The sequence below is a fragment of the Carcharhinus amblyrhynchos genome, chromosome 13 (genome assembly GCF_965287045.1).
Source record: "Carcharhinus amblyrhynchos chromosome 13, sCarAmb.v2.hapA, whole genome shotgun sequence".
NCBI lineage: Eukaryota > Metazoa > Chordata > Chondrichthyes > Carcharhiniformes > Carcharhinidae > Carcharhinus > Carcharhinus amblyrhynchos.
The window spans coordinates 47,470,985-47,484,178 of NC_137336.1; the positions used below are offsets into that span (position 1 = coordinate 47,470,985).

Below are 13,194 nucleotides of genomic sequence, written 5' to 3' on the forward strand. Positions count from 1 at the left end.
AATTTGATCTTTTACTTATTCTGTGACTTTACAACCTCCCAAAGTTGCTCTGCACCCTTTGTGCCAATTCCTCCATCTTGCTGACTTTCACAAGCTCATTCCTCAACTTTCGACCATCTGTCACATCCAAATCTGAGGTTCCTGCTGGTTTAAATACTTAAATCTGAACCAAGCAGATATTATAAAACCTAACTGCTTAATTTGGGGCATTTACTATTCTTGTGTGGAATACACTTGACTCCATCCATGTGATAAAATACTTACAGTAGATATTATTGGTTCTCATGGCAGTAAGAAGTGCTAGCTCATAAGTCAGTCTCCCGTCTTCTCTCAAGCCTCTGTCAATGTAGTATTGCCCTAAACAGAGCAGGACTTGCACACAACCCAAATCCGAGCTGCAGTCTTGCATTTCTAAATATAGATTCAGAGATTTTCTGAGGTAGCGTTCGGGCAGTGTTAGAATTTTACAACACAGAGTCAGAGACCCAAAGTTAGCATGAGCAATAGCTTGGTTATGTTTCATACCAGCCTCTTCTGCAGTCTTTATTGCATGTAGACAGCTTCCCAGAGCTTCCTTCAGTCTGCTTTTCTTTCTTAGAGATATGGCTAGCATGTTATGAACAACTCCCTGCTGTACAGGGCCATTTGATGATTCTAGAAGGGAATTCAATATTTCCAATGCCACCAGGGGCTGATTATTTAAAATGTACAACCAAGCAAGAAAAAGAGAGATTCTAAAAGTTTCCCCATCATTGATGTGTTCTGCTCTTTTTGCAGACTTTGTCATGTAATCAATTGCCCTTTCATATGACTCATATTGTTGGTATAAATTGGCCAAGGCAAAATGCAAATCCCTTTGGATGTTTATATTGGCCGTGCCAGTTGAGAGATCTGAAGCCTCTTGAAGGTAAACTGCAGCTTGTGTAGGAATTGAACCATTACAAGTTCCTTGAGTGTTAAACTTCAAGAATATTTCAATAACAAAATCAACTTTCTGCAAAGAACCAAACAATGTGTCACTTGAGTCAGGTACAGCAAATCTCAATGCTGCCAGTGCCAGCTGTGGTAAGCATTTTTTATTATATATTGAGCTTAAAATCAAGTGGACATCGACTGGGACTATTTTACTTTGTGAACTGAAATTATTTGAAAGAAACTGCAGATGTTCAGCAAATGGCAAAGCTTCTTCAGACTTCCCAATTTCTAGAAAGAGTTTTGATATCAGAAAACAGACACGAGCTTCCAGGAGGTAATCATCAGCGATCATTGCTTTTTTAAGTATAATGTTAAGTATCTCTAACTCATTCTCTGAACTGAAGACGTGGCACGGAATGCACAGGAGAAGAGTTGCAGCCTTTTCCATGAGGGTATGAGATTTTTCTTTCATCTTTAGCTTCAAGTATACAGAAGCCAGGTTTACATATAAAGACGTCAGCAGATACAAGTCAGAAAATGTCCCTTGCACCAGAGGCATTGCTTCTTCAAAGTAAACTCTAGCCTGGGAGAACCTGAGCCTTTTAGCACAAAGTCTTCCTAAAAGGAAACAGATTCTGGAATAAGCCCAGTGCTTGTTGTATCTTTTGGCCATCTCCCTTGCCATTTCCAAATACTGTAACACTTCTTTTTCTTCGGTTACCCCATATAAAATAGATCCTATGAAGGAAAAGGACAAATCGTAGAAAGGTTTGAAGTTTGCTATATATTCCTCCTGGTTTAGGAATATTAATACAGGATTAAAGACTTCAGGATTATCCAGGTTTCCAAAGTTAATGTCTATATTGAACTTTTGTTGATCAGGTTGATCTGGCTCAGGGACAAGTTCCTTAGATTTGCAAGAGTTATGTTCGGGAACGTTCTCCCCAGATGCTTGTCCAGCTAGGCCAGAAGGGAGGTGATTTTCAAATGTCGAACAAAGAAACTCTCCTGTGGAGATATCATAAAATAGCAGAATATAAATGTCGCAGAAATGTTCACTGAAACCAATGAACCAGAAATTACTGTTTGTGTATCATTAAGATAAATAGTTTCACACCTGCATTAAAATACTAAACATGAGATCAAGTGTAGTATCGACATGCTGCACTTGGCTGAAGTCATTAGGTTACATTTCAGCTTCATTTGAAGCAATTTTTTTTAAGTGGCATCTCGGCCTTTTGGCTAAGATGCAAATGAGATCAAGCCTTGGAGGAGGAGCTACACCTGCTCCAATCAGCTTGGATCATGTAGATCAAGCCCAAGACAGGAGGTGAGAGCCCTGTCTTGTCAGCTTGGATCGGGAATGTACCAACTTGTTGGGACTCTGAATTGGCTCTAATTTGACTTGATTGGATTGGAACAAAGTAAACAAAAAAAAACTAAACAGATGAGTTTTTTTTGTTTACTTTATTCCAATCCAATCAAGTCAAATTAGAGCCAATTCAGAGTCCCAACAAGTTAGGACATTCCCGATCCAAGCTGATAAGACAGGGCTCTCACCTCCTGTCTTGGGCTTGATCTACAGGATCCAAGCTGATTGGAGCAGGTGTAGCTCCTCCTCCAAGGCTTGATCTCATTTGCATCTTAGCCAAAAGGCCGAGATGCCACTTTAAAAAATTGCTTCAAATGAAGCTAAATTGCAACCCAATGACTTCAACCAAGCGCAGCATGTCAATACCACACTTGATCTTAGCCAAATTAAAAATGATCCCAAACAGAGGAGTGTTTTATAAATATGTTATTCATCCACTAATGTTACCCACAGTAAATCTTAGGGTAGAATGTTTAAATCAAGCTAGTCACATTTTAGTCATTATTAGAATATGCTAAATAGTTTAAAAAGGAATGTAAACCAAAAGAATATTAACAGATCATTCCTAATTACTCTAGATGAACCCACAAAAACTTTCACTTGTTTGTTACTAACCTTGAAAATTCTTTAAAATTAGTCATGCACATCGGTTATAAGCAAAAATCTCAATGATTAAAATAATTACCAACAGATATAAATATTTCAGTCCAAGTCTATTTTTTATTGAAATCAGTACTTTGAATTAGTTGCTCACCTTGTTCTTTTTCTGATATTATCTCTGGCCATGTGCATTTATCTACATGAGAAAAAACATACATACATGCTCTGAGAAATAAAGATCATTGGCTTATCCTTTTATAGATGACCTTTCTGCAGCTCCATAAAGCTGCTTAAAGATAAACACACAAAGTAGATCAAATATTCTGATAGATTTATTTGCATGGCCCTCATCAAAAGCACATGTCAAACAAAGCCTACAGATTAATATGCAGTAAATGGATTTCTTCAGACTGCAGTCATTTGGTTGGTATTTACACACCCATGAGTTATAAAATTATACAATCAACTGTGAGCATCTTTTGATTTATATGTCATAAATCATCTACTGTTTCAGTTGCAATGTGTTGGTTTCCTCTGCTGGGGGATTTCAAGTGATCTGCAGTCTGTAATATCATAATTATCTCATCACAGTATAAAATCCTTACCTAGAAAAGCGTTGTAATAATTCATTACCATTAGTGCAATATGTTACATAATTTCCCATGAAAAACATTGATAAGGGAACACAAACCTCATCAACAGTAATGTAACTACATACTAGTATATTAGATGTCTAGCTTTGTACTGCAAGGTTGTGGCACCACCACTGGATGGCATGAGGAATTGCAAAACCTCAAGTCTTGTGATGAACATTATTAAAATCATTCAGCTCTTTTTAAATGTTTATATTATTGTCAATCATCCTTCTTTGTAATCTACAACTAATTAACAAAATGCTGAGCACTGTTATTTTCCTTTATGCGTAGGGTCCATAATTTTGATGTCCCCTTCCTGCAATTGAAAAAAGAATTATTGTAGTGAAGTCAAACTCCAGGGCAAGCTGCGCCACATAAGATACTAATTATTTCTACATATATGCAGCTATTCACTTCCTGAGATAGGAGCATAAACAATAACTGTCAAAACTTATCTGCAATGTGAGAACAAATAAATTATTATATTGTTAAATCCAGCTAACTGTCTTTAAAGGCATTATAACGAGGTTTTATTGTAGCTATCACATGGTCACTTCAGTGAGTTCTGAGCTCTGCTATCAGCACGAGATAGAGTCAGGTTCCTGGAACTGAATTAGGAGCACTGCCAAAGGCTCCAAACAGGATATCTGGCCTCTCTCAGAGTTGAGAGGTTGCATGGTGTTGAAAGAACTGAACAGCGTATCGAATGTTGAACCTCAAATACCAACTGGGCTGCAATGTCGGATGTGTAACAGGCTCCAAGTCATTGATGTAAGAAGACATAAGCTACAAATTATATCATGGAAATGGGATCACATAGAGGCGGGGGAAATTCTAAATGGAAATAACAAACTTTACACCAATAGTAACTTAATACTACCATTTGTGATAGGAAATGTGCCTGCTCCACTCTATACTTTTGTGGGTACTAGCAAGGAAGCTGATGTTTAGAACATACTCTGTTGGTGGGGAACCTAGTTGTGTATTTCGGGAAGCACAAACAATACACCCACGATTACTCAATGTGCTTGGTCATCAGGTAAGATCCACCACTGCATAGTTAGAAAATCAGCCATAAAATGTTAACTAATTGATTTGGTTAATCAATGCACAGGGCATTTCTGCCACTCCTTCAAGTTTCAAACTATCTGGTGAATGCACTAGCTAGAAATGGTTCAACTGCCTATGTGGAAACCCATTCCTAAAGTATCAGATTGGGTTTTGCTAATATGCCTTCCCAGTCATGTAACCTGCTAACACTCACCGCCTCAGCTCTCACACAAATAACGGTCAAGAGAGCTTCACAAGATAGTCAAAACCTGTGAGAACAGATCCCAGTGACAACAAAACCTGTGACAGTCAGTAATATCAACGGAGGAAAAAAGATTAGAGGGATTTAAAAAAATGGTAAATTAATCATAAAAAAAAGGTCAATGAAAACATACCTAAGCGATAAACCGTGCTGATATCACTTTGGCAGAGTTTGTTCAGGAGATTAATGCAATGCTGTTCATTAGGTTTTTTCAACGTAACGAGTGATGATTTTTCTTCCTCATTTAAGAACAGGAGATGGGTTTCCCTGCAAATTAATGTTAAGATTTTAACTCCACTGGACATTCAACAGAAATTCAGCAATGCTGCAAACTCAATAAAGCAGTAAGTACCAAAGTATCCAAACTAAAACAAGATAAGTTAAAATAAAAACTAAGTATAGTTTATACTCAATAAATACTAGTGCTTCCCACTTTATCCATAGCTGGGATTGTGTGGAACTGCTGCAGTAAATGGAGTCTTGGTTCAGTGCCAAATTCTCCTTTCTCACTGGCATCAGAGCGGGAATGAATAAGATCGGAGAATCATGCCCAATATTTGGATGGAAAATCATGACATGGGGCTTAATCCTGCATGTGTCCTCCTAGCTCTGCACCAGGAGTGCTAAAAATGGAAATCAACTCACATTATCATGTGATTCAGAAATGCCCTAAAGTGCACCACATACCATAACATTGGAATGTAAAGAAGTATTTCAAGTGCCTCCCAGGAACGGCGTCAACACTGAAGTTGAAACTGAAGTGGTAGACATAACACTCTATTCCTTCTCTGCTGCCATTTTAACTGTTGCCTTCCACTGGGTGACTAAATTAGGAGGGAGTTATCTTAGTCCAAGAAGATTGATATGGCATATATAGGCTCCCAACACCATTTCAATAGCCTAATGAGAGGAATTAGAGTTAGTTTAATGTCTGTTGTAGGTAAAATGTTAGAATCCGTGATCAAGGAGAAAATAGCGAGGCATCTTGAGGAGAATTGTTTGATAGAGCAGACGCAGCACGGTTTCGTTAAGGGGAAGTCGTGTCTGACGAATTTATTGGAGTTCTATGAGGATGTGTCTAGGGCGGTGGATAGAGGAAAGCCGGTGGATGTGGTGTTTCTTGATTTTCAGAAGGCGTTTGATAAGGTGCCTCACAAGAGGTTATTACAGAAGGTCAAGGGGCATGGAGTTGGGGGTAGGGTGTTAGCGTGGATAGGGGATTGGCTGTCAAATAGGAGGCAGAGAGTGGGGGTTAATGGGTGCTATTCAGATTGGCGGTTGGTGACTAGTGGAGTGCCCCAGGGGTCGGTGCTGGGGCCTCAGCTATTTACCATTGATATAGATGATCCGGAGGAGGGAACCGAGTGTATGGTGTCGAAATTTGCTGATGACACCAAGATTGGTGGAACGGCAAATTGCGCGGAGGGTGTGGAGAGTCTGCAGAAGGATCTAGATAGGCTGGGCGAATGGGCCAGGAACTGGCAAATGGAATTTAATGTTGGCAAGTGTGAAGTTGTCCACTTTGGTAGGAATAATGGTAGGAAGGACTATTACTTACATGGCAAAAAAACTGCAGCATGCGACGGTGCAGAGGGACCTCGGGGTCCTTGTGCATGAGTCGCAAAAACCCAGCCTGCAGGTGCAGCAGGTGGTCAGGAAGGCTAATGGGATGCTGGCCTTCCTTGCGAGGGGGACTGAATATAAAAGTAGGGAGGTCTTGCTGCAACTGTACAGGGCACTGGTGAGGCCGCAGCTGGAGTACTGTGTGCAGTTTTGGTCGCCGCACTTACGCAAGGATATTTTGGCCTTGGAGGGAGTGCAGAGGAGATTTACTAGGCTGATACCGGAGTTGAGAGGGTTGAACTATGAGGAGAGGCTGAATAAACTAGGCTTGTACTTGTTAGAGTTTAGAAGAATGAGGGGAGATCTCATTGAGACATATAAGATGATGAATGGGATGGATACGATAGAGGTGGAGAGGCTCTTCGCGCTCAGAAAGGACAGTAGGACTAGAGGGCACAGCCTCAAGATAAAGGGGGGATGGTTTAGAACAGAGTTGAGGAGGAACTTCTTCACTCAAAGGGTGGTGAATCTCTGGAATTCTCTGCCCGTTGGAGTGGTGGAGGCTGCCTCGCTAAATATATTTAAGACGCGGGTTGATAGGTTTTTGATAGGCAAGGGGATTAAGGGTTATGGGGAGAGGGCGGGAATGTGGAACTGAGACATGACAGATCAGCCATGATCTTATTGAATGGCGGGGCAGGCTCGAGGGGCTAGATGGCCTACTCCTGCTCCTATTTCTTATGTTCTTATGTACGTACATCCAGCTGGACACAACCTGATGAGCACGGAAACGAGACCTCGAAAGATAAGTGTTAATATTATTTTTGTGAGGCCTAATAAAGGAATATTTCTCCAAGCTTATCAATAATAATGTCGGCTTCCGCTACCTCCTCCACTCCAATGACAATGACTCTCTCGCTACCTTACTGCAGGTCAGGACATTACGCTAATTTGTAAACATCTGCAGCATGACGCCCATTTGGATATTTAGTCCACATAATAGACTGGACACTCTGGTTCAAGGGTTCAAGTGACCAACCTGCCCTCTCTGCCAGCCAACCACCCAATTGTTAAACTCCATCTTAAGGTATCTATTGTTATGTAGCTGGCAGATATCAGTCACGTTCAGTGTGTTATGGGACATGTGGTAAGGCTTTATTGTGTATATCCTTCTTAAGAAAAGCGAGAATCCATTCAAAAAAGGCTTACATTTAATCAGTCTACAAAACCCAATTGTTCCACAGACCAAGTAGCACTTATTCTAATGTGAATTCCCCAAAATCCATTTGATCTCCTAAACATATGTTTGGGAAAGGATTTCAATAGACCTGTCCCAAATATAAATTAAGCAAAGCTTTAGATTGTGTACCCTCACATCTTAAGCTTTTCATCTTTAGCTTGTCACATTCATTAACAGTCTCCAAAAGCCCTGGAGCACAAAACCAACATTTCTTTCAACACCATTCAATTAATTTTATTTGCATTTCTCTACATAACCCTTTGGTCTTTCCCTCAGTTGGAAATAAATATCATCATTTATTTCTTTTACTTTGGGGCATGCTCCACATTTTGGAGGAGATAACCAATTTTAAGCATAGAATAACCTGAATAAATTACATTGTCAAGGTTTTAATACAAGTTGAGAAATGACTTTAAAGAATTCTCTTCCTTCAAGTCTGCATGTCTGTTTTGATTGACAAGTCCCAAGGCAGACAGATGCCAGGGAGTTCAGTAAAACTAGCTGTATTACATGCTGCTGCATGGGGAGGGCAACAGAAGCATTAGTGATCACCGCTTGTGCCATCAAAAGGAGCAGCCAACTGGAAATGAGGACCCAGCTTTCCACCACAATGGACAGCCTCTCCATCATGGAAAAATAGGAGGACAACCAGAAAATCATAAATCTTGCCCCCAAAAATGGCACTTCACATTTTTGCAGGGGTGAGAATGGGAACAGGGCACATTTCATTCTTACATTTTTACGGAGGCAGCCAGCCTTTCAAATCATCAACTGCCTCCACTGAAGTGGGACTTTGGTAGCCTTGAATTCCAACATGTACAGATAAGACCAGGTCAGAGCAAATCTGAACTCTGTGGATTTGTTTGGATAGTCAACCCTTTTGGATTTGGATCTGGGACACTTTTGGGGAATGTAAAATACCCTTTGGTGGAGGTAAGACGCCCTTTGGGATTGTTAAAAATAGACATAAATGTATGTTTAAAAGTCCATTAATCCGTCATTGTCAAGCTCATTGGAACTGTCAACAGTCCTGCCAGGATAAATTGTCAAAACTGTTAGAAGCACCTGTTGAGGGGGCCTGGCAAAAGAACTTTTCAAGGCATTTTAAAGTCATGCCCTTTAAATATCTCTGGAAATATAGAAGATGTTGGCCACAATTTTCCCAAAAGAAATGTGTGAAATAATGTGAGAAAACCGAAGCGATCCGTGCCAGTCTGTTCAGTGTGATCTGGATCTCAATCATCCCACACTTAGTCATCTTTTGGGAGAGTGGTAAGTTGTGTGCTGTTTCTGAGAGGGGCAGGAACTAAACACACCACTGAGCGCCCGGGCACCATTTCAGAAGGGTGTCCCATTCTCACAGTGCACTGAGAGACCCCTCCTTCCCCCCGCTGACATTGGGACTCCACCCCTCTCTGACGTAGATTGCTGGCTTCAGGGCATTGGAGTGAGGGCTCGAGGGATGTTTCATGTTTTATTTTTAAAGCTTAAACACAGTACCAAATCCCTGAGGCAAGCCTTCTTTCTACCAGTCCAGCTCTGCATCCAGCAACCTCCTCAATTCTTTTGGAGTCATCCATCCCAATGTCTAAATCAATCCTTCGGTGCACCCCACCCCAGATCAAAAATCCAACACCTGTGCAGGTGTTTCTCATGGACTGGTTCATAGATCTTGGATCTCTCTCTGTTTCCCAACCCAGGATCAATAATTTGACAGAGGTGCTGCGTCAAAGCAAGGAATGGAATCCTAGGGATTTGCCAATGGGTAGCATGGTGGTACAGTAGTTGACACTTCTGCCTCACAGTGCCAGGGACCCAGGTTCAATTCCGTCCTTTGGGTACTGTCTGTGTGCTGTTCACATGTTCTCCCCATGTCTGTGTGAATTTCCTCCAGGTGCCCCAGTTCCAACAGTCCAAAGACAAGCAGGTTAGGTGGATTGGCTATGCTAAATTTGCCCCTTAGATGTGTAGTCACAAAATCAGCCTCATAAACACATTTTACTAGCCAAACAATGAATCTTAGTTGAATAATTGGCATTTCATTGCTTGTTTAAATTAAAATTTCTTTACTCACAGTGTTTTGAATTGATCAGGTTGTACATGCCTTATTTGGACAAACCCAATTTCTCCAGTAGACAAAGACTTTCCCAAAATCCACTGCAGGTTAGAAAGAAGGAAACCAACAATCCGAATTTTTTCTCCTTTGTTGAAACGCAATTCGTCCACCTCAACCTCTTTGCAATCCACTGTTGCAACACAGATACCAGTACCTAAAGGCGGAAGTGACAATTAGCATGAAATTTGGTGAAACTTCTCCTTTTCACCTTTAATTTAAATGTCATCTGCCTTAAAACTGCATCGTCTCCGTGAACATACCCCTTCCCTGTCACAGAAACATATCATGGAAGCAAAGTTGAAATACATAATTGTCTGCCACAATTTTCTCATGAAGGCAATGTTTCTTTAACAGGTCAACCTTTTTTTTAATGAAAAGGAATACGAGTTCGGCAATCACCTTCTAACTGAATATACAAGGGGTTCTCTCACCCATTCACCATACTCTTGATGGAGAGTCATACAGACCCCAGCAGATTTTATGTGCGAAAAATGACAATGAAAATCAAGACATAATGAACTTTAGTGAGTGACTGGTTAATGAACAACTTTTAATGCAAGTTAAAATCCGTACACTTCATTTTGTTCTAATATTTAGACAGTTACTCAGTGTTACCATTATTATACACACCTGACAATGGAGGCAGAAATTAGAATCAATAGGGCAATAAATTATCCTCTTGCAGTAGATACTTTGGCCCAGATTTTTAGCCATGACAGAGAGACTCTGCATCCTGGTGACAAAGCAGAACTAACCAAAGCTCCTAAGCCCCAACCCAAACATGCAACTTTCCATTTTCATAGAGGAAGGGATGGGGGTGGGGCATATTTCACGGATACGCATTTTACAGAGGCAGCCGGCCATTTGAATCATCGACTGACTCTTGTCGGATTTTGGTAGCCTAGGAAAATAGAACCCACAACATACAAAGTAGAGTTATAAGAGAAGGTCTGAACTTGGCGTATTTCTTTGGAGAACTAGAGTACCCATTGAATTTTCCAAAAAATGTTATTTGCAGTCCCAAAGGTGGCACAGAACAAATTCAAACAGCCTTACCTTCACCCAGGGAAGTAGGAGGAGGTCGGGAGGAAGAAGCTGCTGCTGTCTAAGAGTAAGGAGGAGGAGGAGAGGCAGGACACGTGGGAACAGTGTTCACCACCATACCTCAATGTGACAGAGAACCAGTTCCGAAGGTGACTGAGGCTAAGCCATGAGATAGTGACAGGCATTTGTCATATAGTCCGGCAAAAGCTCAAGCCACAATCTATCACCCCTTGTGAAGATAACCATCACTCTTAACCTTTACTCCGCAGCACCTTTCCAGTGCTCATCAGGAGCCCTGTCCAGTATATCCCATGATGTGGGTATGTCGGCGTTGGACTGGCGTAAACACAGTAAAAAGTCTGACAACACCAGGTTTTAGTCCAACCTATTTATTTGATAATATACTCGCAAGCGAGTATATTATCAAATAAATAGGTTGGACTAAAACCTGGTGTTGTCAGACTTTTTACAGTATATCCCAGTCAGCAGCTGTATTAAGGTTGTAACTAATACCCCGTTTTCTTGAGTGGGAGAATCACATTAGTTTCCCTGTAGATTTGACTTCTCAAGCACAGAAAGCCATGGCTTTTGCTCAATTAGCAGCCTTTCCTCAAGTGCAGATTGTTATTGATTGCACCCATGTTGCCAGAAAGGCCACAACTTGATCTGTGTCAACCACAGGTCCTTCCATTCAATCATGTACAGATGACTCCTGACCACAATGAAGTCTTCCTTCATGTGTGTGCAAAGTTCCCTGGCAGCTGCCATGACTCCTTCATATGAAGGAATTCTTAAATTCCCTCAGCAATTTCAGTCAGCAATGGAGATCTGTTTAGGCTGCTAAGGGACAAGAGCCTCCCCACTACAACTTGTATAATGGCCTTCTTTAGGAACCTGCAAGTAGAGGCAGCACAACCACAACAGAAGCCGTGTTATCAGCAGTACTCCCACTGAGCAGGCAATTGGTATTCTAAAGGTACATCAGCTGCTCTGATCACTAAAATGGAACTGTTCAATATGCTCCAACAAGGATATCAAGAACAGTGGTGGTACGCTGTATGCTGCACATCATTGCACAGTAGAGGGATGTACAAATTGATGATGATGCCATGAGCAGAGCTCCAACCTCTGGAGGAGGTGGAAGCCCCTGTCCATTGGGAAGACTCTAAAATGGATAAGAAAGCAGCCAATGGCAGAGCAACTGAGAGGCATGGCCATGTAGCCAGAGCTGACTTTGTGCAAGAGTGAATCATTGCCAGATGACTGTTCGTCCAAAATAGATTCTCATAAGGTTCTCCTATCTCACAATAGCTATCAGCCAGCCCCCAGTGACATACTTGCACCTAAAACACCTTACATATTGACTTAACAATTACTCAAGGGACTGTTCATCCCCCAAGAGGGAAAGAATAGACATCAGTGAGTTGGACTCAGTTACATTCATATGACTGAAACCTTCATTACCATTAACCACATCACATAGCAAACACAAATGGTAATAAGTCATTCACAACTCTCACTTGATTGCCAATGAGGGGCCCTGCTGCTAAATTGTCTGTACTCAAACACGGCCCACAATTCTTAGAATGATGTGACCTATACATATTGATAGGATTGTATCTCATAGATAAATGCAGATAAGGCACCCATTGCCTGAAATAGTAGTAGAGGAAGAAACCATCAACTCATTTATGGATCAGGAGTTTAGATAAGGCATGGTGGGGAAAATGGCTCAATGCTTGGGGCCACATATGTTGTGATAGTGACTCCAAAGTAGCATGCTGTGCTCCACGGCCAGTGACAGCCCTAATGATTTCCTCTTTCTTAGTCATTATGCTGCGACAGTGTGCAGCAAGAGGGCAAGTGGATGTGATAATGAGTACCGCACTGTTCATCATTCATCCATCCAGTGAGACGTGACAGCTAATTACATGACTCCATAATATCTGCACTGGGTAATGGTGACAAGACAATACCACCTTCATGACTGTGTCTCATAAATCTATTCCATGCTGTAAACGGTTCAGTAGGGCATACTTTGATTCGGCAACAGCAATGACAATTCTCCCATTGGAAAAGACCGTGATGTCATTCACTCCAGAGTTAACTAAAAATTAGGCCACATTTAAATACTTACATTTTGATACTTACCTGATAAAGCAATGGTGGCTTCTGAGACTTTAGCATCGATGACCTACCTCTCAAATCAGCCTTTCTGAAGGCTTGCTTTTCACCTGTGCCTGAGTCACCCAACCAGTGCCAGTCTCACCCCATGTAATTTTAACTAACCAGCCCACTGGGTCAGTGAAGTTTAACATTCCCCATCCCCTCCAACCCATAAATCAAATTGGGATGAAAATGAGCAATCTCTCTGTAAGACCATAAAAAGGGGGAGAA

The 13,194-nt window shown here is 41.2% G+C and overlaps 1 protein-coding gene across 4 annotated transcripts in view; it reads right to left on the minus strand.

The window, feature by feature from the left end:
• sh3tc2 (SH3 domain and tetratricopeptide repeats 2) overlaps positions 1-13,194 on the minus strand; it is a 79,083-nt gene that overhangs the window by 12,223 nt on the left and 53,666 nt on the right. For all 4 annotated transcript variants that reach the window (XM_080201649.1, XM_080201650.1, XM_080201651.1 and 1 more), the window contains 4 exons: positions 9,712-9,907; positions 4,968-5,101; positions 3,042-3,083; positions 265-1,923 (listed from right to left, as the gene is read on the minus strand). In XM_080201649.1, the coding sequence (XP_080057775.1) occupies positions 265-1,923; positions 3,042-3,083; positions 4,968-5,101; positions 9,712-9,907 (2,031 nt within the window). The remainder of the gene's footprint in view (positions 1-264; positions 1,924-3,041; positions 3,084-4,967; positions 5,102-9,711; positions 9,908-13,194) is intronic.